At 52.7% G+C, this 26734-nt stretch overlaps 1 protein-coding gene across 1 annotated transcript; it reads right to left on the bottom strand.

Moving 5' to 3' along the window:
• Nucleotides 1–92: 92 nt before the first annotated feature.
• Nucleotides 93–22516, bottom strand: ERN2 (endoplasmic reticulum to nucleus signaling 2). The gene is made up of 21 exons (XM_063142938.1): nt 22297–22516; nt 21997–22030; nt 18370–18442; nt 16274–16346; nt 15805–15927; nt 14906–15007; nt 13935–14193; nt 12180–12258; nt 11941–12091; nt 10682–10803; nt 9905–10078; nt 9339–9585; nt 9098–9188; nt 8207–8396; nt 3714–3813; nt 3357–3556; nt 3012–3159; nt 2539–2666; nt 2298–2421; nt 2058–2125; nt 93–914 (listed from the first exon to the last, which is right to left on the bottom strand). The coding sequence occupies exons 1-21, from the start codon at nt 22490–22492 to the stop codon at nt 702–704; spliced, it is 2895 nt and encodes a 964-aa protein (XP_062999008.1). The 5' UTR covers nt 22493–22516; the 3' UTR covers nt 93–701.
• Nucleotides 22517–26734: the final 4218 nt, after the last annotated feature.

Below are 26734 nucleotides of genomic sequence, written 5' to 3'. Positions count from 1 at the left end.
AAAGCCATTTATTTACAAGATTCTGTTGCAAGGCCTAGGCCATGCTTACATGTAAATCAGTCATTGCCCTTTGCTTTATTCTCAGCCATTTATCAGGTGCTCCAAGAGGAAGGTCTGGTGGGGGTACCCAGCCTGAGCCACTTGCTGGTTTAACAGCTGGGCCCTTGTCGCTTAAGGGACCCAAAGAACTGGGTGCCCTCCAAGAGCATCTCTGTCATAGGGCTGGGCCTCATCCTGATAGAGGGTAGCCTTAGATCAGGCGCAGGGAGTACACCAGTTGCAGGCAGGGAGCTTGCACAAGCAGTGGCTGCACCTCTCCACTGAGGTAGGAGTTCAAGGGAAGAGAACGCCGCAGCCCTCTTGAAGGAGGATGCCTATCCTCTCTGAGGTCGCTTTTCAACATGGCCTGCTCTATTCTCCTCCAGGAAGGGGCTTTCTGCTGTGGAACGAACCCCCTCCTCAGAAAGCATCACTTGCTCCTAGAGTGACTTTGCTGAACAGGGTTCTGTTCTGCCAGGGTGGGTCAGAGAACGTTCTGGTGTGCAGCTGCTTCCCTGCTGGGCGGTGGGGGGCGGCGGCGGCGGCGGTCTGCACGGGTAGGACAGTCACTCGATAGTGAGGCGGGAAGGGATCCACAGTGGTTTCTTCTGTGCTTCTCCAAGTGCACACATGCACACATCCCACAAGATTATTCCGGCCAGTTACAGCCCAGGTGTTCCCGTTTGGGGCTGAGAGCTTGAAGAGTCCTGGTAGTAATAAGCCTGCAGCGGCCTCTCACTGGCGCACAGGCGCATGGCCTGGTGGGTGTGCAGCAGCAGGTGGGGGAACCGGGTGGTGAAGTACGTGACGAAGTCATGTGGGATGGCTCCGAGGGTCTCTTGCACACTGCTGGGCAGTTCGTGGTAGTGATGCTTCTGGAGGGAGAAAGAGATCTGACACGGAGGCCCCAGAGTGCACCAAGCCAGGAGGAATTTTGGGTATTCATCGCCTGTGGTTTTGTGCAAATGCCTTTCTTTTTGCATTGTGTGTAACATGCTTTTAATGGTTTTTAATTTTTGTAAATCGCCCAGATTTACAGTCCAAAGGGGGGCAGGCAGGAGCCCTTCCCCGCCTCGCTACCTGGGGCTTTTTAAACTCAGACTGAACATGGGAGTCCATGGGACTGAACTATGTACAACCTGCTCTCTGAATATCATGGGCTGCAACTCCGTGGTGGTGTGAAAGATTTCATCTAGCCCAACCGTTCAGGGGCAGCAGCTGGGTGGCAGAGCAGAAGGTCCCGGGTCAGGTGAGGAAGGGATCCCGCCCGAGACCCTGGAGAGCCATTGCTGCCAGTCAGGCAGCGTAGCAGACCAGGAGTAGGCAGACGTCCAGCTCCTAGGATCTACCCCGTTCTAGACCAGGAGCCCCAAAAGAGCCAGCTGGGCCTGGTGCAAAAGGCAGGCATAGAATGGACACATTCTGAGTTTGTTCTGAGTAGCAGAACCAAATGCAGGGTGCAGCCCTGGCACACAAAACTCCTCTCCTGCTTCCCCCAGGTTTTCTGCATGTTAGCAGTACAACTTGGGGGGGGGGGGCTGCTATTCTGACAGAACGGGGGGGGGGGCTGCTATTCTGACAGAACTGGGGAGTTGGGCCCCCTTTGCTGATCCCCTGCAGAAACATCCCAGTAGATCCCAGTCTGCCTTCTGCCCGGCCCTGTGGAAGGCAACGCTGAGCTTGACAAGAGAGCCAGAGCAAAGGCTCCGAGGCTTTCCGAAGCAGGGCGGGCAGGAGCTGCAACGGGAGGGGAGAGCTGCCAGAGCAGACGCCAGGGAGAGGAGTGAGCACGAGGCCCAGCACTGAAGCCCCCTTCCCCTGTGAATTCAAGCCTCCGTACTGCCTGCCAGCCAGCCAGCCAGCCATCGGGGCCAGCCCTGTGCTTTCTAAAGAGCTGGTGGGGAGAGGTTCTGGCCCCAGCAACAGCAGCAGCATTCGCAGGGTGCCAGGCCCTGTCAGGTGCCGAATGGGCCGGCCGGCCCTGGGGACGAGCCACCGGTCTGGGGCAGCAATGATACCTTATTCCTCATGGCCCTCAGGAGGTCGCGCACTGAGCTGCCTCTGTAAGTCCGGAACTTCCTGAGGTCTGCAGAGAGAAGGAGAGGTGGGCACAAGCGACTGCTCCCACTCGGGACCCAGCAGCTCTGGGCGTGGGGTGGGGGCTCTTCTCTGTGGCCCAGGGGTCAAGCCCGGCAGGTGGCAGAGGCCAACCCCTTAGAGAGGGGGCTGTGAGCACCACGGGTAGGCTGGGTCCATACCTGCCTGCAGCGGGATGGAGATCTGTGTCCGCCAGTTGCCTCTCAGCACAGCAGGGGCCCCAGCCTCCAGGGCACAGACGACGGGCCCGTCTGCTGGCTCCTTCTCAATGCGGTCACTGACATCCTAAGTGCAGAGCGCAGGAGTTTGGGCCTTGCAGGCAGGACCAGGCCACGAGCTGTGCCAGTGGAATGTCTGCCTGGAAGGCAGGGGCCAGGACCCATCTTCTCCCAGGGCACTCACCTGGAAGAACTGCAGCTGCTTCTCCTGCTTCCAGAAAAAGGGGTGCCCCAGGACCTGCCTGGCCGAGGGACGCAAGTGGGGGTCACTGCCGATCATCGCCTCGACCAGCTCCCGGCCCACAACATGGTCTGGGGTGGCAGATAGAAGAAGCACAAGCAGCGGCTGAAGGGGCTCGAAGCGTTGCACACACGTCCTTCTCATCCTTACAACACTCCTGGCAAGGTGAGCCAGTACCATCATCCCCATATTTCACTGATTGAGTGTGGAGGGGGGTGGAGGCTGAGAGAAGTGGCTGCCTTAAGACCACTGGCTGAGTCCACGTGACAGAGGCAAGGTCTGAACCAGGGCCACCGCTCGGCCACCCCACCCACCCACCCCCCAAGCCCACAAAGAGGCATGACACAACGACACCTCTTGGGCCCTGCGTGTCCAGTGGGCCGCCACCTCCTCCTCCTCCTCCTCCTCCTCCTCACCATGCGTCTCCTGCTGAAGCTGCTCTAGCTGGTAGGTGCCGGTGAGGATATTGGCCTGGCGACGAAAGCCTTCTCCGAAGGGATGCTGCCCGCCAGACACGACATAGTACAAGACGCAGCCGGCCGAGAAGATGTCCACCGCCCATGTCTGTGAGAGACAGAAAAGGTCTCGGGGAACTGCCTGCTCCTCTCTCCTAGAGCTGGCGCCTTCGCTCCCCACAGGCCCGGGGGGCTGAGCGTGCCGTGCTGAGAAACTGGCCACCGGCACCCAACTTTGCTGCCTGAGCAGCTTCTGTGCTGCCTCCCCTGGCCTGCGCCATGGACAGGCCAGACCAGTGCACTCACAGGGTTCTCCTTGGGGTCCTCTCTCAGCATCTCTGGCGCAATCCATCCCTCGGTGCCAGGAACACCAGAGCGGAGGCTGAAGCTGTGGCGCCCTCCGTGCAGCCTCTTGCACAGGCCAAAGTCTGAGATGACGGCGCGGACCTGCCCATGGCAGTTGGGGGCCGAGATGAGGATGTTGCAGGGTTTCAGGTCACGGTGGACTAAAGGAAGGAATCCCACACGCACACACACACGTGCAGAGCCCAGGATTAATGCAATGATGGGGAGGTGGGCTGCTCTCTGGTGCCCCCCCCCCAATCCAGGGACCTTCACCAGTATCCTTCTGCCCAGCACTGCACGGTTGAGGATTGTCCTTACCTATACTGAGGGAGTGTAAATGATCCAATCCAGACATGGTCTGATGTACCAGTAAGACAGGATCCAGGCTTTTCCGGATGAAGGTGGATCTTTCCACGTACTAGAGGTGGACAGAAAGACAGGACGGAGTGAACTTGCTGGTCAGCCAGAGCAGGAGGCTGGTCAGCCCCATACGTTTTGGGCGGCACAAGGTAATCGTAAATAACCATCATTTGTTGTTTGAAAATAATCCTGAAGGCGCTGCCAGGCGTAGGTGGATTCTTTAAAAACAAAACTGCGAAACCCAAACACATTTTGGAGAAGCCGCCTGCCAGCTGCAGTATTTAAAAACAAACCACATTTTAATTGATGAATCAATATTCATTTTCAGTCCTGACATAGAGTTGAATCTTTAAAAGCAGAGCACTTACTATTTACCTCCACTTTTATCTGAATATTTGAGCCTTCATTTTTAAAACGAGACAAGACGGAGGTACTGTTAGCGGGTGGTTCACCTATTCAGCTGGGTGATGTTCACCCTGTCCTGGAGGGAGTTGCACTCCCACTAAAGGATCAGATCGGGTCCATAGTTTGGGGGTGCTCTTGGATCCAGAACTGTCACTTGAGGCACAGGTGAACTCAGTGGCAAAGAGCACCTTTTATCAGCTTAGGCTGATATACCAGCTGCGCCCTTATCTGGACAGAGACAGCCTGCTCTGATAACTTCTCGTCTGGATTACTGTAATGCGTTATACGTGGGGCTGCCTTTGAAAACGGTCCAGAAACTTCAGCTGGTACAAAACAGGGCAGCCCATTTACTAACTGGGACTGGCTGGTGAGATCACATTACGCCAGTCCAGGTCCGGCCTGATTCAAAGTGCTGGTATTATTAACATTTAAAGCCCTAAACGGCTTGGGGCCAGGCAATCTGAAGGAACGTCTCTTCCCTTATGTACCTGCCCGGACCCTAAGGTCATCCTCAGGGGTCCTTCTCTGTGAGCCCCTGCCAAAGGAAGTGAGGCAGGTGGCCACCAGGAGGAGCAGGGCCTTCTCTGCTGTGGCGCGAGCTCCCTAAGGAGGTTCGCCTGGCACCTACACTATACTTTTAGATGCCAGGTGAAGACCTTATATTTTCTCAGCATTTTAACAGTTTATCAAATTAATTTTAACTTTGCTGTTTTAAATGTTTTATATTTCATTTTGTACTATACTGATATAGTATAGTACAAACTGTTTGTTTATACTGTTTGTTTTATATTTTAATGGTTTTCATGGTTTTAATTTTTGTGAATCATCCAGAGAGCTTCGGCTATTGGGCAGTATAAAAATGCAATAAATAAATATAAAAAGCCAAGAAAGTAAGAATAATCCCACAACCCCCACATGGATCTGACATGTTGGAGTGGTGACAGCGGACCCACATATATAGTCACCCCTCTTAGCCTCACCCCAGAGAAGGTGAGTCATTCCCATAGCCCTGTGCCCAAGCCACATGTGAAAGAGGTGCCCAGAGGCATGGGCGCCCATCTCAGCCCTGGCCTGCTCTAGAGGCTGAAGCCAGGAATGGGGAGCCCACCAGCGCCCCCTCCTCTCCGAGCCCCACAGCACCGGTTCAATGTAGGAACAAATGTAGGAACAAAGCCAGACTTTAAAACACATGGTCTTCGATGTCTATATACTAATGCCCAGAGCATGGGAAACAAACAGAATGAACTTGAACTCTTATTACATGAAGGCAAATACGACTTGATAGGTATAACTGAAACTTGGTGGGATGACTCCCATGACTGGAATATAGCAATTGAAGGATATAACTTGTTCAAAAAGAACAGAAGAAATAGAAAGGGAGGTGGAGTTGAACTATATGTTAAAAATACCTATCCCTGCACAGAAATACAGGCGGATGAGACTGGGAGCCCCGTTGAGAGCGTCTGGATTAAAATAAATGGGGCTAGGAATAAAAAGAATATGATAATCGGAGTCTACTACCAACCACCCAATCAAGGAGAAGACGAGGACGAAACTTTTGAGAAACAAATTGCCAGTGTTTCAAGGAAGTGTGATGTAGTAGTGATGGGGGACTTCAATTACCCTGATATCTGTTGGGAGACCATTACTGCCAAAAGCGGCCCTTCCAAGAAATTCCTGACATGTATGGGTGATAACTTTCTCCTACAGAAAGTGGTGGAAGGAACTAGAGGATCGGCAATCCTTGACTTGTTATTGACCAATAGGGATGACTTAGTGGATAAAGTGGCAGTTACGGGAACTCTGGGGGAAAGTGACCACGTCATACTTGAATTCTTGATTATGAAGGAGACAAAAGTCGAGCGTAGCCATACACGTACTCTGGATTTTAGGAAAGCTGATTTTAATAAACTCAGAACTATAATAAGTAAGGTCCCGTGGCAAGGGAGCCTAATGAGAAAAGGAGTGCAGGATGGGTGCAGTATTTAAAAAATGAAATTTTAAAGGCACAGTTACAAACAATTCCAACAAGGAGAAAAGATAGAAGACAACAGAAGAAACCAATGTGGCTCCACAAAAAGCTTAGAGATGACCTGAAAACAAAAAGGGATACATATAGGAAGTGGAAGGAAGGCCAGGCTACAAAAGAAGAGTACAGACAAGTGACGCAGAAGTGCCGAAATGGCGTCAGGAAGGCTAAAGCTGTGAATGAACTGAGATTAGCGAGGGATGCTAAAAGCAATAAAAAGGCTTTCTTCAGATACGTGAGTAGTAAAAGACAGAGGAAAGAAATGGTGGTTCAACTGCTTAATGAGGATGGCAAATTGATAACAGACGACAAAGAAAAGGCTGAAGTGCTCAATTCCTACTTTGCCTCGGTCTTCTCCCAAAAGCGGGTCTATGACCCCCCTGGAAAAAGTGAAGCAGAAGTTGAGGGGGCAGGATTGCAGTTTGAGATTGATAAACAAATGGTCAAAGAACACCTAATTTCCTTGAATGAGTTTAAATCTCCAGGGCCCGATGAACTGCATCTTAGAGTAATGAAGGAGCTAGCAGAAGAACTCTCAGAACCTTTGTCTATTATCTTTGCAAAATCATGGAAGACGGGTGAGGTGCCGGACGACTGGAGGAGGGCTAACGTTGTCCCTATCTTCAAAAAGGGCAAAAAGAAGGAACCTGGGAACTACAGACCAGTCAGTCTGACATCCATCCCTGGGAAAATTCTGGAGCAGATTATAAAGAAGTCAATCTGTAAACACCTTGAAATCAATGCGGTGATCACTAGAAGCCAACATGGATTTGTCAAGAACAAGTCCTGTCAGACAAATTTGATCTCATTTTTTGATAGGATAACCTCCCTTGTGGACTGTGGGAATGCTGTGGACGTCATATATCTCGACTTCAGCAAAGCTTTTGACAAAGTACCCCATGACATTCTGATTAACAAACTAGCTAAAAGTGGGCTAGATGGAACAACTATTAGGTGGATTCACAGTTGGCTACAGAATCGGACTCAAAGAGTACTTATCAATGGAACCTTCTCAAACTGGGGAGAGGCAACGAGTGGGGTGCCACAGGGCTCAGTCCTGGGCCCAGTGCTCTTCAACATTTTTATTAATGATTTGGACGAGGAGGTGCAGGGAACGCTGATCAAATTTGCAGATGACACAAAATTGGGTGGGATAGCTAAAACCCTGGAAGACAGAAACAAACTTCAAAGTGATCTTGATAGGCTGGAGTGCTGGGCTGAAAACAACAGGATGAAATGTAATAGGGATAAGTGCCAAGTTCTACATCTAGGAAATAGAAACCAAAGGCACAGTTACAAGATGGGGGATACTTGGCTCAGCAATACTACAAACGAGAAGGATCTTGGAATTGTTGTAGATCACAAGCTGAATATGAGCCAACAGTGCGATATGGCTGCAAGAAAGGCAAATGCTATTTTGGGCTGCATTAATAGAAGTATAGCTTCCAAATCACGTGAGGTACTGGTTCCTCTCTATTCGGCCCTGGTTAGGCCTCATCTAGAGTATTGTGTCCAGTTCTGGGCTCCACAATTCAAGAAGGATGCAGACAAGCTGGAGTGTGTTCAGAAGAGGGCAACCAGGATGATCAGGGGTCTGGAAACAAAGCCCTATGAAGAGAGACTGAAAGAACTGGGCATGTGTAGCCTGGAGAAGAGAAGATTGAGGGGAGACATGATAGCACTCTTCAAATACTTAAAAGGTTGTCACACAGAGGAGGGCCAGGATCTCTTCTCGATCCTCCCAGAGTGCAGGACACGGAATAACGGGCTCAAGTTAAAGGAAGCCAGATTCCAGCTGGACATCAGGAAAAACTTCCTGACTGTTAGAGCAGTATGACAATGGAACCAGTTACCTAGGGAGGTTGTGGGCTCTCCCACACTGGAGGCCTTCAAGAGGCAGCTGGACAACCATCTGTCAGGGATGCTTTAGGGTGGATTCCTGCATTGAGCAGGGGGTTGGACTCGATGGCCTTGTAGGCCCCTTCCAACTCTGCTATTCTATGATTCTATGATTCACCTCCTGCAGCGTGGAGGAGCACAACTCAAGGGCAATGTAGTGGAACTGCTGGTCCACCTCCGTGCAGAAATAGCGCACAACGTTGGGGTGTTCATCCGACTCACGCAGAAGCTGCACCTCACGATCCACCAGGCGGATGCACTCGGGCAGGAGGCGCTTCACTGCCACGTGGCGCCCATCAAAGTGACCCCTAGGGGAAGGCAAGAGGTCACTGGCGCCCAGCCAACTGCAGAAAGGCCCTGGCCCACCCCAGCCCTGCCTACTTCCCCCTCTTCAGGCTCCCTTCTCTCCCCAGGTTGATTTTATTGTTTAGTCATTCATGTATCCTAAAATGTATATCTCCCCCCACCCCACCCCCGCCACTGCCCTTTTCTGGTGCTTACATCCCACCCGGGGCAGCTAGCAACAATTAAAACCTACTGTGAAATGCAATGAAATTCCAAAATAGGGACAGGTGCAGCAGGGGTGGGGACAGGACGTCCCTGTCCACTAAAACCAGGACCTGCCTGTACAGATTCCAGTTTCACAAGCAGACTAACATGAGGAGATGCAGCCTTTGCAGGGACCGCAATGATTCCTTGGCAGGAGTGCTCCGTGGGAAAGAACAGAGCACAGCCACAGGGCAGGTCTGAGGCAGCCCGACGGCCCCCCTGGAGGGGAGGCCCCAGTGCCCGGCAGGTTGCACTGCAGGTCTCAGAGAGCTTCCAGAGGGTCTTGGGAGGGGGCCGCAGCAGCAGCAGCAGCAGCAGCAGCCCTTTTACACTGCTTTGCATGGACAGGGGGGCTCTCTGGCCCAAGGGAGCTGCCCTCAGAGCTGCCCCTGTGGGCCCCAGCCCTCCCCCCCCCCACTTGCATTCAGTAAGCAAAGAGCACTGAAGAACCACTTCTCACCTGAACACAAAGGTGCCCCCTGCCCCATGGCCCAGCACTTCCTTGGGATGGAAGGAGATCTTCCCCACAACGATGGTTTCCAGGTCAGCCCCTGTGGTGAGGCAAGAGGGCTCATAGAGACGGAGCCCACACCCAGCTCAGCGGGCCAGATGTTGCCTACTGAAGAAGCCCAGATGCATCTCACACCCCGCGAAAGGACAGCTTGTGCAGCACGTGGGCACCCCGGCCAGTCCTCACCCACCTTGACTAGTGCTGGACCCCCCATTGGCCAATTCCAAAGAAGAAGAAGAAGAAGAGGAGGAGGTGCCCGGTCCCTGGTCTGGCTGTGAGGACCCCCGCGAGGTTGCTCCAGGTGAATCGCTGCTGGCTGCCAGGAGAAGCTCCCCAGAGCTGTGGCCAGGAGCAGGCCGTCCCGTCCCCAGCTGCTGCAGGAGCTGCAGTCTCTGCTCCAGCTGCTGCTCCAAGTACTGCTGCTGCTTTCGGTTCTGCTGCTGCATTGGTTGGGGTGGGGGGAGACACCAGCAACCTTCAGCATAACGGGGGAGGCGCTGGGACTGTCGGCGTCCTGCAATCCCGCCGTGGCCCACACAAACTTGGGATTTGACGTCTTGCAGAACTTCTCATTCTGTGCACCCATTTTAAAAAAGAGTAAGTTTCTAGCCCTCATGGCTGTGAAGAGAGTGAGGTTCCACCCCATGGAAGTGAAGGGGCTGCTCCCCGGGCTACCCCAGGAGGGGCCAGAGAGTTTCAGCACTCCCCACAGCGGCCTCCCGGGTGGGTGGGTGGGGGCAGCCAAAGTCCACTCACCCAGAGCAGGAGGAAGAGCAGCGCCCCGCCCCCAAGCACCGTGGCGGTTCCAGCCACGACCAGCTCCCAGCTGCCGTGCTCCGGGTAAACTGCCGTCTGCTCCGTCTCCACAGGGGGGTCCACCCAGTGCCAGCCTTCCTCGGGGGGCTCTTCAGGGCTGCGTGGTGCCAGGAACTGAAACACACACACACACACACACACACACACACACAGAGCCGTGGGGTTTTCTGGCAGGGGCAGGGTGAAGACAGCCCAGAACCTGGTACAGGCCCAGCGATGCCTTTCCGAAGTGAGGCTGCCCTCGAGGCCTCTGCCGCCCGACTCCTGGCTCTGGGTGCGGGGGAGGGAAAGAGAGAGAGGCCCCCGCTGCGCCCTCTGGGTTGCTCTGTCTTCCAGTGCTTCCAGATAGGGCCCTTGCTCTGTCCCATTATTGCCAGGGCTCCAGAGAGCGACATCTTCCACTCGTGGCCCTCCCGTGCCTCCCCATCTTTTCTCTTGCCCCAGAAAACCCATTAGGGAGAAAACGATGGAAAAGCTGCACAAGGCCTTTTAGCCCCCTGCCCCAGCTCCAGCTGGAAGCCCCCTTCATTAGCCTTGAGGGAGCAACCTTGCTTGACTGTCGGCTGGGGCCCAAAGGCAGTGCGCCCCTTTCCCCTTTTAAGCTTGGTTAATCCCCGTGCTGATTATGCCACAGCTTCCAGGGCTGACCCTCAGCGCTCCAGATCAGCCCTGCAGCCCAACGCAGATGTGCACACATGATTCTCTCCCACTACGTACGTCGTCGAAGAGGGTCCTGGGAGGGGAGTTGTGTGGCAGGGTGGTCTCAGGGCTCCTCCGCAGGGTCTCAGGAAAGGCCCTCAGCATGGTCGTGTGGACCACTGGGGGCAGCTCGTGGTGTCCTGCAGGGAAAGAAAGAGGAGGAGCTCAGCACGCCATCAAGGCCACGCGGCGCCCGGCCCAGGCATCCCGTCGGGCTCCATGGGAATGTTGCCCTATCAACACAGAGAGGGAGAGGGCAGAGTCTGTTATGAGGTGGCTCCACCCTCAAACTGCCTGACCCACTGAGCACCAGACCTGCATGGACTTGTAAGACAGCAGCACGCCAGTCTAAATGTGCCCGCTTTCAGGTCCAAATGTGGACCAGATGGCTAAGAGGGTCATGCCGGGGTCTCCGGCCTAGCAGCTCCTTTGCTTTGCCTTCTTGGTTCTCCGCCTGAGCAAGGCCTTAGGGGCACCGGGAGCAGGATGAAGGGCTTGCAGTCTAGTGGTATTTCTAGTGAAGTCTTTCCGCTGCTCTTGGGATTTTCTTTTCCTTTTAAGAAGATGGGCGGCGAGGGGAGTGAGTTTCTGAGCCTTCCCGGCAGTGCAAAGAAAATGCGGCCAGATGGCTGTGCCAGACGGAAGCAGAAGCAGAGGTGCCACAAATCTCCTAAGCAAATCTCTGCTTAGCCAAAGCAGACCAGACCAACAGGAGGACACCAAGAAGAGGCAGAACTCAGCTAGACTGGAGATCAGGGTCCAGGACACCTGATCCGGCTGTTCCGGCCTGACTGTCCGTAGAGAGCATCGAAGCTCTGCCTGGAGGGGGCGGGGGCGGCCTTGGGGGTTTGCTGAGTTCAGGCTCTCACATGAGCCCACAGCAAAGACAATGAGGGGCAGGGCGGGGAAAAACCCACACGTGCATCCATCTGGACCGTGCCCTGGGGAAGTAACTCCCTGCCACTCTGTGTGGTCTGTTATGCAGTGGAAGTGGGTGCAGCATGGTGAACGGGTAGAATGGCGCACGCCATGTCAGACAGTTGATAAAAACCTCCCTGCAAGTAAAACATCATTGCATCGAAGAAAAAAGGTCTGGTCTTCCTTCCTTCCTTCCTTCCTAATGGAAGAACGTACAAAGGTGACATCTGGAGTGGGGCGAAGCGTCCTCCTCCTCCTTCCTCCCTCCCCCCCCCACATTCCACAGCCAGGGCAGAGAAGCCACAGATGAGGGCCCACGCCTGGCTCTGTGTGGGAGCAGAGGGAGGCTGGGGACTCACCTTTCAGCAGCCACTGGCTGTGGGGAATGGTGATGCTCCCGTGTGGGTACTTGACATCTGTGGTGGGCGTAATCTCACGCTCGCCAGACTTCTGGAGGGTCACGTCCTCGGTCGTGGGGCCGTTGCTCCGTGCCAAGGTCACCCCCTGCGGCTGCAGGAGGCACAACAGGTGGCCTGTGAGCACCCCAGCCACCCTCGCCCTCACCCAGGGTCGCCCCAGGGGGAAGCTGGCTGCTCACCACAAGAGCCACGCCCTCGTGAACCAGCGATGTCACCGCGTAGAATCCTGCAACGTGTTTACCCACGTACAATGTTGGCCTGGAACAGGGGGAGGGGAGGCGCTTGTTAGACACACAGCAGGACACCTGGGCAGCATAATGGGGGAGCCCCCTGAAAACCAGGATCTTCCCCTTGATGTGGAATAAGTCAGTGGAACTCACTGCTGCAGGATTACCAGCTAGGCTCAAAGAAGGGCAGGTAACTTCTTAAGCGTAAGACCTCATCAGCTGTGGAGCAGGAAGGGATGGGCCCTCCTTGGCTAATAGCAGTGCTGGGACAGCACCCTTTTCTGCAGTCCAGTTGGTTGGCCAGGATGCGGGGGGACATGGGTGGGGCCCTCTCTGAGGCTCCCGCAGCTTGTAGAGAGCAGTCTAGCGTTGGCCCACCCCTCGACTAGATGATCCAACTCTAACATCCTGCAAATCTATCTCAAGGTGAATGTTCATCATGCCAATTAGAGGTAGGAGATAGAGTTGGAAACCATTTTTCCTGAAGGCAAAAGGAATGATCTACTTGGGAATAATTGTCAATGTGGGACGATCCCAGGTGTAGATTATATAAATCTGGATTAACAAATGATCAGAACAGAACTGTCAGACTCTCAACATTTTTGCCCCTCATTTGCTTTCATAAAAACCAAACAGCAAGTGGCTAGTCCTCATTGTTGCAGTAATGCTTGTTCCATATCCTGCTTGCCATTGCCAGCCCTGAGAGCCAGGCACCTCCTGGAGTCTCAGCAGTGCCACCCGCCTCCCCAGCCCTCTCAGTAGTGCCACCCGCCTCCCCAGGTGCTTAAAGAGACAGGCACACCTAGAGATGTGAAGCCCTGGAAAAATTCAGGAAAAAAGTTTCCCCCCGAAAAATGGGGAAAAATGGATTATGGAATGTTTTATTTTAGCATGATGAATAAAATGTTTAAGACAAGGTGTTCAGCTATTTACTTCTACAGATGATTTCTAAAAACTATGTGCAGTATCAGATTATTATAATTTCTGTGTACCGAGGACAAGCAAGTCCTAGGTTGCAAATCGAGACTACAACTCTCAAATGCAAGCGCAATATGCATTTCTGCCACTGAAGCAGAGACTGAAACTGAGTGATAGCTCAAAAAATGAGTCTGATTAAATTTCTTGCATATTCATTGAATCTTGGTTCCCCCTTTTTTCTCAGTTCCTTTTATGGGAATGGGTTGCTTTATGTCCGCTTGACACTGTGGAGGAGTAGCGGAGACATAAATAATTTTCTTCGTTACTAATGTCAATGGTTTCTTCTGTTTTTTGCCTGCTCCTCTTAAACTGGCAAAACCAAAGAGGTTCCTTACAGTTCAAGAGCTTGTAGCTCCATTTGCTACAATAAAAGGGTAAAAATAAATCCAATTTGTAATAATTCCTTGAATACGCTGTATTTTTAATATACCAAATGTGATAATTTTATGCCAAATCAACTTGTACATAATTACATTTTATGTTCCTAAAGTAACAAAGTGACTTTCAATCTGTAAAAAGGGCTAATATTGCATTTTTTAAATTTTTCCAAAAAATTCAGTTCCCCCCCCTCGAAAAAACCTCCTTTTTTCCCATGGCTTCAAAATTTCCGGAAATGTTACATCTCTAGCCCTCCCCACCCCCCCCACCCCGGCATTCTGAACTCGGCATATGCCTACAGCAACTCCGCATTGCTCACCCAGCCCCCCCCCCCCCCAGCCCAATACCCACAGCAGCGGAGTCTTGGCAGTGAAGTCCTTGGCGAACCGGTGCTTCCAGTAGATGAGCCGAAGCTCCTGGGAGCGCAAGATGAGGTGACGCAGGCTCTCCTCGGCTATGTTGAGGTGGGGGGCCTGTCGCAAGCTGTCCCGGTGCCAGGTGTACACGCCGACCACGGGGGAGCCATAGTCGTGGGTCCAGAGCACCTCCCCGCTCTCCGTGCCGACTGTCACCAGCAGCCCGCCTCCGCTTGAGGCAAAGTGGGCCATTTCTGTGCAGAGGAGCCGAGGAAAGACAGGGAGTGGCATTCCTGCAGAATGTTATTTAAGGCTGAACCTACAGGATCCAAAGGGAAATGCCTGACATGGCAGCTTTGCTAAACCTGAGCTGCCAAGAGCTATTGCACAGAGCCGGGTAATAACGGCCTACGTCGTCACATTTCATGTTGGTAAATGAGTGAACTTTGTGGAGTGTTGATTCCATTCGGCAGGGAACATTGAATATAGCGACCATATCAAGAACATGGCAATAGGAAGGTCTACAAAAAATGGAAGGTCTACAAAACTGCAAAAATAGTCTGTGAAAATTCTGTATAAAGCGTAAGATAAGCAAAGTAGCAGCAGTAACTGGTGATAACATCATCATCCTAATTGTGTTAGCAAAACTACCAATGAAGGACAATGCATCGGATGAAACAGAGTCTATCCCACAAAAGTGGATGCGACAATCCATCTGCTAATCTTTAATGTGCCATAAGACACTTGGTCTTTAAAATATCTTCTGTGCTTCCTGGGCTTCTTGCACGCCTGGTGAGTCGCTGGGCCCTTGAGGATCAGGGAGCCTAAACCACCTTCTCCCTGCAGGTTGTCACCTCTCCCACCAGGTGGGCCCCTGCACACAACGCCCTCCTTTCCTTCCATGCCCAGCCGCTGGCACATCACCAGGCCTGGGCAGCCCCCCCCTCCCCTCCCCTTCTTACTCACTGTAGTCATCGCTCTGGTCATGAAAGGGAGCGGAGTAGTCCTGGAACGTGGCATTCCACCTCAACTCACGGGACTTGGTGTCATACATGGTGATGACGTACTCTGCAGGCAGAGGGTGAGAGTAGCCACACACACATCACCACAGTAATAAAACCCACTATGAATAGTAGCATCTGAGAAAGATCCATCACACCCAGCAGCTGGTGGTCTTGGCCCTGGGGGGAGATGGGGCACTCCAGCTGGGGCAGGGGGCGCCCTCTTCAGTCCTGAATGCGCCACGACGGTTTCTGGTGTGGAAACCAGCAGCCTAAGGGACTTCTGTTCTATGGAAGGTCCCAGAAGATCCTTCTCCCTCCTCCAACAGTTGCCGAACCAACTATTCCAATTAAGCCTCTCTGTAGAAATTGACGTGCGCACAGGTTCACAGACCGTGGCTCCACAGGTGCGTTGTTTGGAATTCGTTAGCTGCGACTACACGGAGCCCTGCGTGAGCTGCCCAAGATCCAGGGTGGGCAGCATCCATCCATGGCCACACAGCCTATTCATAGAAGGTGGGGCTGGCTGCCAAAGACATTGCATGTCACGTGTCATACCTCCATGTGCAGAGGCAGCCTACTTTTGACTACCAGGCCCTGTGGGCAGGCAACAGGGGGAAGCTCGTCCCTTCCTGCGCTACATTTGGGCGTTACGGAGGCACTTGGATGGCTGCTGAGACTCTATGGGTCTTCCTGGCCTGTTCTGACAAGGCAATCACAATGTTTCCATAGAAGTCCTTTGGGGTGCGTGAGGGCAGCGCAACCCTGCTCTTCTCATCGGCATGCGCCAGGCTTGCTTGGCAGCTCCATCCTGGCCAAAGGAGGCCTCAGGCCCCAGAGGGAGAAAGGGGGACCGTGACTCACGGGTGCGTCCGATGTATAGCAATGGAGTTGTGGGGCACAGCCCATCCCAAGCCTTGGTGGACAGCGTTGTCTGCTTCCGCCCTGACACCGGATCCACGACAAACCACGTGTCCTCCTTCTTCCCTGGGGAACGGAGGGGACGTTTCACTCTCCGGCCCTTGCATCCCTCCTCCCCACACAAGGGCCTCGATCCTTCCATGCTGAATTCTAAAGTAAGGAATGAGGTACCAGGGCTCAAAGCTCCTTCCATCCTGGAAACTTTGCCCTTCTTAATCCCTGCAGGTCTCAATGGTAAGGGACAGGCACTCTGCACATCCTCAGAGGCACTCCTAACTTCACTTGCAAACTGTCTTGAGCCACAACAGCCCTGGCTTGCCACTCTTGCTCTGCCTTTCAGAAGCCTTCTCCAAAGCCATCTCCTAGGCCCCACCGTTCCCCACCTGGGCAACACGCGTTCCCCATCTTGCACCTGTATAGATAATCCCATCGGAGCTTCGGCAAGGAGAAGACTGCACCAACTCTGGGATGGTGAAAGGCAGCTTCTGAAAGAAAGAAAGAAAGAAAGAAAGAAAGAAAGAAAGAAAGAAAGAAAGAAATTGAGGCTGCCAAACCTACTTCCTCCCCCACCCCCGATCTCGTCCATATCCATTTTTCTGCACAGAAACCCCTGTGAGGGTTCTGGGGAGGGCTGCAGAGCACAGATTCCTGTCTTGCGAGGTGTAAAAGACTCTGATTTTGGTCACTGCTTCCCTTAGTCACATGAAAACTCGAAACAGGAGCTTAACAGGTAGATGGAAGAAGAACCCTTCAGCCCATAATAAGCTTTGGGCCACCCCATATCATACATCGCCATGACACTTCAAGGATTACAACCAAATTAAACGGGTTTTGCGTGTGATGCTCTTCATGGTATGGTGACCCCAAGCACTCACAAATTAGGAACTGGGGTGTGTGGAGCCCAAACAAAATTTTGAGAAACATGGGGAACTCTTGCAGGCCTTGAAGGGGACAGTTCCTCCAGCCATGGAGATCTGACATATTGGGCTCGCCCAAAGCGTATTCTGGTCAGATACATCTCAGCTCCTTGTTGAGCTCTGTTTGCAAATGGCATTTGTCCCGTCTCCTGCCCAGGCTCCCTTGACATGAACATGTTCAACCGTCTTTCCCTCTCACCCCATGTAGAGTTCTGCAGAGCGCTCCATCCTCCCCATGGCAGAATCAGCCAGGCACAATGAAGCCCTGGGGCTCGTTTCCAAGAGGGGCCTCGTGGATTATGGCTGCAGAATTCTTCCACTGAGGAGCTGAGGCCTCTTCTGTTTTCGAATGCAGATCCCAGCCATTGGCTAGGGTGACCCTATGTAAAGGAGGACCGGGCTCCTGTATCTTTAACAGTTGTATTGAAAAGGGAATTTCAGCAGGTGTCATTTGTACATATGGAGAACCTGGTGAAATTTCCTCTTCATCACCACAGTTAAAGCTGCAGGAGCTATACTAGAGTGACCAGATTTAAAAGAGGGCAGGGCCCCTGCAGCTTTAACTGTTGTGATGAAGAGGAAATTTCACCAGGTTCTTCATATATACACTACAATGCTCACAAATTTATCTCCTTACAAGAGGGTTTGATGGGGCTAAAGAGGAGATCTCAAGAAGATTGTATGATTGTGAAATACAATTATCATTGGCTGTCATCAAAGCAAGCCATTCAAACACGTTATACAAAAGTATAATTACTGCCCCGGGAAAAGCCCCTTTATACTTAACTTCTGTTACTTCACATGAGTTGAGATGGTTATTTACCCGGTGCAGGTTAAATTCACTCCAGTTAATGGAGGTGAAAGCGCGTTACAGGACCCATCCACGCGCTAAAGCTGACTGCCCAGCTGGCTGCCCCAAAACTGAGGACATGACACACTTTCTAGCTGAATGTCCAGTGTATGTCGAGCTGAGGAAGCAATACCTTGTGCCCCTGATTCCCAGGTTCAACCACATGTCACCTAAAAATGTAACTCAGATATTATTGTTAGGCTCTGATCATTATATATTGTTCAGGACTGCAAAATTTGTACAGCGGGTGCTGGAGGTACGGAAGCTTCTGTTTGCCATATAGGATTAAATTTTACTAATCTTACTTGCGGGCCAGTACTGGTACTGCAATTGAGCCTACTATCAGTTTTATATTACTAGCTTGTATTATTCTTCTGATTGTGGTGTGATGGAGTATGGATATGCTATTATGTTATTATGTTAATATGTTATTTTGCCACTTTTATTTGTTTGCGAATGGCCTAGTTGGCTAACAAGCAATAAAGATTCATTCATTCATATATACAAATGACAGCTGCTGAAATTCCCTTTTCAATACAACTGTTAAAGATACAGGAGCCCGGTCCTCCTTTTCATAGGGTCACCCTACGTTGGCATCCCACCACTTTGGGGCCCTGGGTCCTTGGTGATGGAATTCTGGAGCCCAGGCCTCACCTAAGCAGCAGGGCAGTCAGTCACACCCGGGGCCGGAGACCCAGCCTCTCCCAGAGCCTGCCCAGCGGCCTTCCCCAGACCACTCACCATCAGGCCCTCCTTGTGCTTACCCCCCACGACATACAAGCTGCCATCATTTGGGTCTGGAAGAAATGCTGGCCTGCAAAGAGAACAAGGGAGTGTCAGAGAGAGAGAGAGAGAGAGAACTCTGTGCCAGATTCCAGCCAGGCAGGGCCACCCCAAGCAGAAGGCCAAAGAGTCCAAGAGCCTGTGTCAAAATACTTACGTCATGAGGTACAAAAGGTCTGGCTATCTGCACTTCTTACAAATGTGGCATCTCCAAAACTGCCAGTCTAATGTGCAACTACTACGGCATTTAGTCCCATAATTAATGGACCCCCCATACCCCTCTTTAAGGCCAGTAATTACATCATCAGGGTACATGGATGAAACAAGCAGCATCTCTTGGGGAACAGCGGAGTCCATCCCAGACTGTCCAGTCTGACGGACTTTGTTGGGTAGAACCCCCTTCTCTGAACTCTCAAAAAAAGGGGTCCCTTAATTATGTCATAAGGTACTAGGCTGAAACTGGTACCAGTGAGCAGAAATCACCTCCCTGTATTTTAAAATATCCAGTTTGACTGCTTTATGTCAGGCCAAGCCCATGTCATAAAAGCTTCCAATAGATTTCATTGGATCTATGTACATTGGTTCTGAAATGATGAACTATTTTAACAATAATGTCAAAGTAAAGAACTATTTTTGCTACAACCATTTTTATACTCATTTATTTCAGTTATGAAAACACTGAAGCAATTAGCAGGCAACCCCCAGAAAAGCCCAACACAAACTCCCTGCTCCTTCCTTGAACTCCGGCCCCAAACCCCCTAATGAAGAAGTGGCTTCTTGCGCATTCGCAGCTCTTCTCTTTTCTTGAAAAGGCTGCTATGCAGTTACGTCCAGTGAAGCAATTAGATCCAGGTAGAGATTTGCACACTGACCATCATAATGAGTCTGCTGGCTTTCTTGCACCTCGAATTGCTCTTTGACTGCAGGCCATTTTCCATCCAAATATTGACTATGGGGTTCATCAGACGAGCATTTTATTGCACGCTCGCTCCTGCCCACTCACATTTTTTCATGCATCTTTAGACACTGCTGTCCACCTCCTGCGCACCTCACGCTCCATCTTTCCTTTTTCCATGAGAAAATGGACCCCTTTTAATCCAACTGTTTTTGGGATGGGTGGGAAACAGACTGTACCACCGTTTCCTGCTGTGGGCAGGAAAAAGCAGTGCAATACAAAAAGCCCCCTGAATGGGCCACGTGGTCTTTGTTTATTTCCTCTTTTTTCTCCGGGAAGAAAGAGGAAGCGATGTGGGACAGGAGGGGGGGGCGGAGGAGAGATGGTAGGTAACCGTGATTCCCCTCCCTCACCCCATCTGATGACTCTTCTACATCATTCAGGAGTAGAATGTTTCTCAGAAGAGTGATCAACCCACCTATGGCATCGCACTGTGTGGCAGTGTTACTTGGTGAGATCCACAACATTGCAAGGTGGTAAATCAGCTGGGAATCTGCCTCTTGACAGGTACATTGGAATGATCTGTCTTCATTGCATTGTGTACTTCATTGCATGGTATGGAAAACATGACTCATTTCTTTTAGGGCTCCTTGAGAGCAAGAATTAGGTAATCATCAGACTTCCAGGCTTTCACTAGAAACAGGGACAGAGTCTCTTTGAAGTTATAATTCCTTAGTGTGCCAATAAAATCAGAAGGTTGTCTAATTTCTGGTCCAGAAATTGCATTCTGCTGATCATGGCAGCTAATGGTGGCTCTTCTGTCTCTTTCAGTGAGTTTCATTGATGAAGTGTCCATCCAGCTTTGATATATGCCAGGCAGATGTGAAAAGTATCAAGCATCAGGAACAACTTGTCAAATGTAGGACTTTTTGTCTGCTTTTATTAAACGCGTCAGTTTCATAATAGCCAAATCTTATGTCATAATAATGTGCTTCTTCTGGCACTCCTCAGTTCTTTTATGGAATCTCTTAATTATTTCTGCCACAATTTGTAGCGATGTTGGGTACAGGATGGTTTATGGGATTTCTGTCAGGGAAGGTCATCCACCAGAACTTTGGAATTCCAACCAGTCCAGATTAGAGCTCTGTCTGTCTTCAATGCCAGGGACATCACCCACATAACCTCAAGCACAATGAAAGCCTCACAATTCTCCAGAATCATACACCTTTTGCCATCATCAGGTGGTACAAATCTACTCATCGATAGGTTTTGGGTGCTTTCAGGCAAGGTTTTTATTGTGATTCACCCTGCAAGTCCTGTCATTAGCAGTGCTGATTATTTCACTGCCCACCACTCATCAAGTGATGCAGATGCTAACTCAGTCCCTATTTTCCCAACAGCTGACACTGTGCCCAGGGATCTTCATACTGCCAGTGATACTTTTCATTGTGACACCAATTGCAAATGTTCAATGGCTTCACAGGCCCATTTGTTACAACATTCACAACATATTGGTAAACAAAGTGGTGTGTTTCTAGCTTGTGCCTGTTAATGACATCATCTGCTAGCACTCTCGCTGTGAGGCGGGGAGGTCCGTGGCTCCAGTCTGGTACCTGCTGGTGATTGTGCAGGCTCCTTTCCACTGTAAGCCCAAAAGCCAGAAGTACCAATACATTTCTGGAGCTGAGATAATTATTTCTTAGTTTTGTAAGATGTCCATATAGTCAAACTTTTGTCCTTTATGATGTAAGTATTTGGGATTAAACTGGGTGCTTTGACACTCTCAGAATCGCCAAGCGACAGGCTTCCCCCCACCGGAGAGCGAGTAATGACTCTCTGATCCTTTCACCTCCACCCCATCCTGAACTGGGCATCTGACACAGAGAGCAGCTCAGAATTCATTCCTTAAAGGCACTCCCCTGGACCTCGTGCAGCTGACCCTCACCACCCCCTTTCACTTGCTCCAAGCCTCTGCTCCCCACGCCCAGGGATGGGCCTTTGCTGCTTGCCCCCACCCCCAACATGGGCTGAAACTCCTCCCCTCTCGTTTCTTCCTGGCCACCTGAGAGTCATTTCCAAGCCCTCCCCTCTCTCTGCTCTCTGCTGCAACATCCCTGGTGCTCCGAGGCAGGGAAAACGGCAGGACTTGCAGGGTTTGGATTCCTTTACGGAAGGAGCGTTGGGCCTCTGAGCTCTCAGGGGCCACATTCCAGTGGTGAACGGGGTGGGGGAGGCAATGGCAAAAGGTCTAGTTCCCAAATCCTAGCCTATCATAGCTTCCAGCTCTTCCTGCCTTTTAAGAGAGGCATCGCCACCTTTTAGAATGGGGAAAAGGCTTCTCAAAAACTGAGGGAAGGAGCGTGTTCATCTGGGCAACTGTGGAAGGCCGATTTGGATTGGGGCCTCAAGAGGGCCAGATCAGGCCCATGGGCCTAAGGTTGCCCAGCCCTGCTTTAAGGCTCAGAGAGGGTGCGCTTGGGGCTGCCATGTTCAGTCAAACCAGGAAGACCTTCTGCTAGCTGGTGCCTTGCTGGGCCCTTGTGGAAGGGAGCCAGTCATTCTGCCTCAGGGAAACTTGGAGGATCTCCCCAGCCAGCCTGACATGAAGAGACCACTGCCCTGCCTCAGTATCTCGCTCCACTCCCCTCATGGGAGCCAAACCTGCCGTTCCACCAGGAGATGGCACTCACTCTGCCAGGTAAGTTGGCACCTGCAGCGTCGGATCTGAAAAGGGGAGAAGAGGGGTTCAGGCAGATGCAATCGGAAGACTCCTTGGACGCCCCCATATTCGACATCCAAGGAGGAAAAAAAACTGCCAAACTACTGCACACCACACCCAAAGAGATGTGGCAAAGTCTCTGGCCCTGGGTGAGAGAGGGGAGCAGTCCCATGGCGACTCCCACCTCAGCTCAACCTCCTACCTCTCCTCCACAAGGAAAGGCATCTGCCGCCCCGCCGCCCCCCCCCCCCCCACCTGGCCCTTTGCTCACCATCCTGCAGGGTCCACTTGATGTCACCCGTTTTCTTGTTCACTGCATGGAGGCTCCCATCCAGGGTCGAAACAAAGACCAGCATGTCTGGGACAGTCACTAGGCTGCCAGCAAGGCACTGGGCAGGGGGGGGGGGCAGGGGAGACATCAGGTGTGGAGGAGTTAGGATCAGAGACAGAAAGATCCAGAGACGCATCAGGTCTATGCAGCTCTTGCAGGGCAGGCCTCTCGACCAGCAGCCCCCCTGCCCCAAGGACCAGCCTGCCCAAATCAGGCCAAGCCACAAAAGCGGAGAGTGGCAGAGCACAGGACAGGAAGGGGCTGAGAGAACAAAAGCCAGCGATGACACTGTCCAGCCAGCACCCCCATCCCCGGTCTGGTTTCGTCCTCACTGAGCCCAAATTGTGTTGGATTTGAACCCAGATCCAGCTCTTAATCGGCTGGACAACAGCCCTTATGAGAGGAAGAGGCAGAGCATGTAAGAGGGATCTGCAATAGAATGGCTGCAGTGTGGGGTCTCCTACTCAGGGCTCCCGCCCGCCCGCGAGCCAGCCCCCCTTCCAGGACACTCCATCCCGTTCCCCTTTCCATCCTGCCATTCTGCATTCTGTGGCCACTGGGCCGGTTCAGTCCTCCTTGGGCTAGCGTTTTGATTTGTTTGTTTGCGTCGGGGAAGGAGAGGCCAGGTCTTTGCGGCCTTGCTGCAAACCTTGGCCTTGCCCCGAGCAGGCCTCGTTTTTCTCCGTAGCCTGGTTTCGGCAGCAGCCCTGGCTGCCCGTCCCGGCGGTGCTGGCTCTTGGAGGGCGGTGCTGGCCTGCCGCGGTTCTGCCCGGGTCCCAGCCCTGGCATCTCTAGCGGGCCCGGCGGGAAGAGCTCTCCTCGGAGCCTCTCCATGGGCCAGGGGCTGCCCCGTCCCCGCCCGCGCTCTGCCCACTTGGGGCCAAGGGCTTCCCTGCCCAATCGCGGCGGTGGGGGGCTGGCGCTGCTGCCCCGGGCTTCCAGAGCGGCTTCCGTGGTGTTGCCCCCGGGCCGGCGAGCCTCCCGCGGAAGAGAGTGGGGCATCTCGGCGGCCTGCCCGGGCCTTGGGAGCGGCGCCAAGTACGCACCTGCGCCGCTCCCCCTTGGCAAACTCAGCTAGGCGCCGCCGCCGTCGCCATACCCGAGCGCTCGGAGAGGGGGCGCGCGGCGGCGGCGGCGGCGGCGGCGGGGGGCGGCTCTTCCTTGATCGCAGCGGTCCCAGGGTAGCAGCCGGCCGCCCTCCGGCTCGGCGCAGCCCTCTCGCCAGCGGCGCCACCTCGGGGTCGAGCGCCGCGCCCACCGACGGCTCGGCGGCCCGCGCACCCGCCCGCCGGCCTCCGGCCTCGCGCGCCGGGTCCGGCCCGCGTCCTCCTCCATCCGCGGCGTTACCTGCGCCAGCAGGAGCAGCAGCGCTCCGAGAAGCAGCAGACGCGGCGGCGCTCGGGTTGAGCGGGCGCCCCGTCGGGGCTTCCCCTCGAAGTCGCGCATGGCTGGCCTCGGCGCGGCGCTCGGGCATGCTGCTGCTGCTGCTGCTGCGCGGGGGCCCATCGAGGGGCCGCTAGCCCAGCTGAGCCCTCCGCACGGTCGGCGAGGCGGCGGACTCTACTCCAGCCGGGCCCGGGCGGGAAGGGAGGAGCCGGACTTGCGACGCCCGGGCCCGCCTGGCAAGGGCCTCCGCCCCAGATCCGGCTCCCTGCCCTGCCCTGCCGGAACCGCCACCCGGCGGAGACTCCCTTTTCTCCGCCTTGCCCAGCTCGCTCCGGCCCCCCTAGAACGCCGCCCTTCGCCCCGCCGAAGCACGGCTTCTTCGCCAAGGGCCTGTCCTGACGGGCTCTCCCGCGACGAAAGGGCACTCTGCATACGCTCAGAGGCACTCCGATCATGTCACATCTTCACAGCCCATTAGACCTCCGAGGCAGACAGGCAGGGGATCTGCAGCCGCCTTGGGTCCGTGGACGATGCAGACGCTTTGGCACATGGCCACTTTACAGGGATCGGCTCAGCACGACGGTGAGGGCTGGGCTCAGATTCTGCCAGAGCCTCTTTCGCCCGAGGAGGAAGTCGGTCAACTTGGGCGGGCTCTAGGCAGAAAGTTGGGGGAGGGGGGGAGAAGCAGGATGGTGGAGTGACCCTCTGCATAAGGCCGTGTGAAGCAGGATAGAGCACCATTGAGCATGTGCGAAGAGCCCTTTCCATCTGAGATATTAAGAGAACAGCCCCTTTAAATAGCTCCGACTCAGTCCTCAACTGGCTTTTCAACTCCAGCTGAAAAGGCTACTTTTGAAAAGGGGGTCGGACGGGGGGCACCTTCCAAGAAGGGACCTGGACGCAGATGGTGCCCCCACACACCCTTTGTGCTGATAGGCCCCGTTTACTAACAGCCATCTGCCCGCAGATCTTGCCAGCAGGAATTAATGCAGGTCCCTCTGAGCAGCTGCAGAAACGAGTTGGACAGGTTCCTCCCGTGTTGCGCGTCAACCGCCCAAAGGGTCAGCAACGTGAGATCACCTCCACTGTCCTCTGTGCTCCATTTTACTGCTTTTTTTATTTTTGCTGGAAGTGTTTTAATTCTGTGTTTTAATATTGTGAACTGCTGAGAGATTTTATTATGTTCAGCGGTATAGAAATGTTACAAAGAAATAAATAAACAATAAGTCCCATTATGTTCAATGGGGCTTACATCCAGGATTGCAGCCTGACTTGAAGAGCAGGACCTGAATACTGCTGTTTTACTCATTATGAATGTGCACAGATTTGCATGAAAACACCATAGATGTCACACAACATGACAACCCACACTCAAGCTGAGTATGGGTTGTTGTAAAAATATGGGTTGCTGTGTTGCATGAACCCAGACATACTAACAATCCCATGGTTTGTTATTGGGTTGTGAACTGCGGATTGTTCATGGTTAACAAACCATAGTTTATTGGCATGGCTGGATTCACACAACACACATTTCAACAGCAACCTACATGCAACCCATACTCAACCTTGAGTGTGGGTTGTCATTTGTGTGAACCCATTGGCCTGGTTTTAGGGTGACCATATGGAAAGGAGGACTGGGCTCTTGCATCTTTAACAGTTGTATAGAAAAGGGAAATTCAGCAGGTGTCCTTTGTAGGCATGCAGCACCAGGTGAAATCCCCTCTTCGTCACATCATTTAGAGCCCACTAGGGACAAGGGCTCCTACAATGTCAAGTTTCCCATTTGAGGAAATTCCTTGAACACAGCTTGCATGGGGCAGTGAGAATGAGGGAGGGGAAGAAAGAGAAAGTGCAAGGGAGAGGTTAGTGAGGACCCCTGGCCTCTCACACGCTGGCTTTTGCAGGGGAGCAAGAGTGGACAGGGCTATCGCTGTCCCCAGATACCGCTGGGCTGGATGGACACTGGCTTTGTTCCAGTAGGGATTATAAATGGACAGCTGAATTCAGCAAGGAGGAGAGCTCCAGCAAGGCCCATCAGCCATGTAGCTAAATGGAACCCCATGGACAAAGGCGCTTGGCCCTCTCAATACCAGATGTTGGGACAATCATCATCTGCATGTTTTGCTGCCTGTGTACTTCCTGCAGGCATCTGGGTGGCCACTTGGGGACATGGGCTGCTGACCCTTTGGTCTAATCCAGCAGGGTTCTTATGCAGCCAATCCAGTTTCTGGCCTCTGAGGAGCAGCATGAGGACCATAATGGAAATGGAATCAAGCCATCATAGCGGAAACAGAATCATAGAATCATAGAATAGCAGAGTTGGAAGGGGCCTACAAGGCCATCGAGTCCAACCCCCTGCTCAATGCAGAACACTTCTGTAGGGTCACTACAGGTAGCATGATGAACATATCACATAATTTCATCCACCCAGGGGCTCTTGATCTTTAACCCCCTCCTACCCACCAAATACACAATGAATTGAATGCCCCCCCCCCTGCAAAACCACAAGTAAAACAATTTTTAAAAAAGACCAGGCACCTTTATTCTGAGAATGATATATTTATGATGTTTGCTTTGGCACACAGATCTCAGACATAAGTCCTTGTGCCTGATGGCCATCAGTTGACTCCTTTCAGTTCGGTTTATTTGGCACTTTTTAGGGAACCAGTCCCTTCCTTCTCTCGGTTACCATTACAGTGCACCTTTGTTTTCTTTCCAGAAGTTCATGAGACATGCTTAGTCTCACCGTAAACAGATGGGATGGGTTTTATTGATTTCCCCCTAAGCAGGGAGGAGATGTCCCTGCTTGATCCCTCTTTGCTGTGTGCCACTTTAAGGGCGTGGAGTTTTATCCTCAAGAAGCCTCTCCACCCCCACCCCCGCTTCCATCACCAGCTAATTTGCCCCAGGGGAAATTGCTTCTCAACTACAACTTCAGTTGTTATGTGACGTGCTTTAATTAGACTAGTGTTCAAACCTGCACATGTTCTAA

Source organism: Elgaria multicarinata, chromosome 17, assembly GCF_023053635.1.
Source record: "Elgaria multicarinata webbii isolate HBS135686 ecotype San Diego chromosome 17, rElgMul1.1.pri, whole genome shotgun sequence".
Taxonomy (NCBI): Eukaryota; Metazoa; Chordata; class Lepidosauria; order Squamata; family Anguidae; genus Elgaria; species Elgaria multicarinata.
The sequence above is the reverse complement of the archived record's forward strand: the minus strand, read 5'-3'. Positions and strand labels throughout refer to the sequence as shown.

Coding starts and splice junctions, on each gene's coding strand:
- ERN2 (XM_063142938.1), bottom strand. CDS start 22,492: ATGCGTCTCTGGATCTTTCTGTCTCTGATCCTAACTCCTCCACACCTG. Junction 18,443..21,996: donor GTGCCAACTTACCTGGCAGA/GTGAGTGCCATC, acceptor TTCTCTTTGCAG/GCCAGCATTTCTTCCAGACC. Junction 10,079..10,681: donor CCAGGACCCTCTTCGACGAC/GTACGTAGTGGG, acceptor TGTGTGTTTCAG/TTCCTGGCACCACGCAGCCC.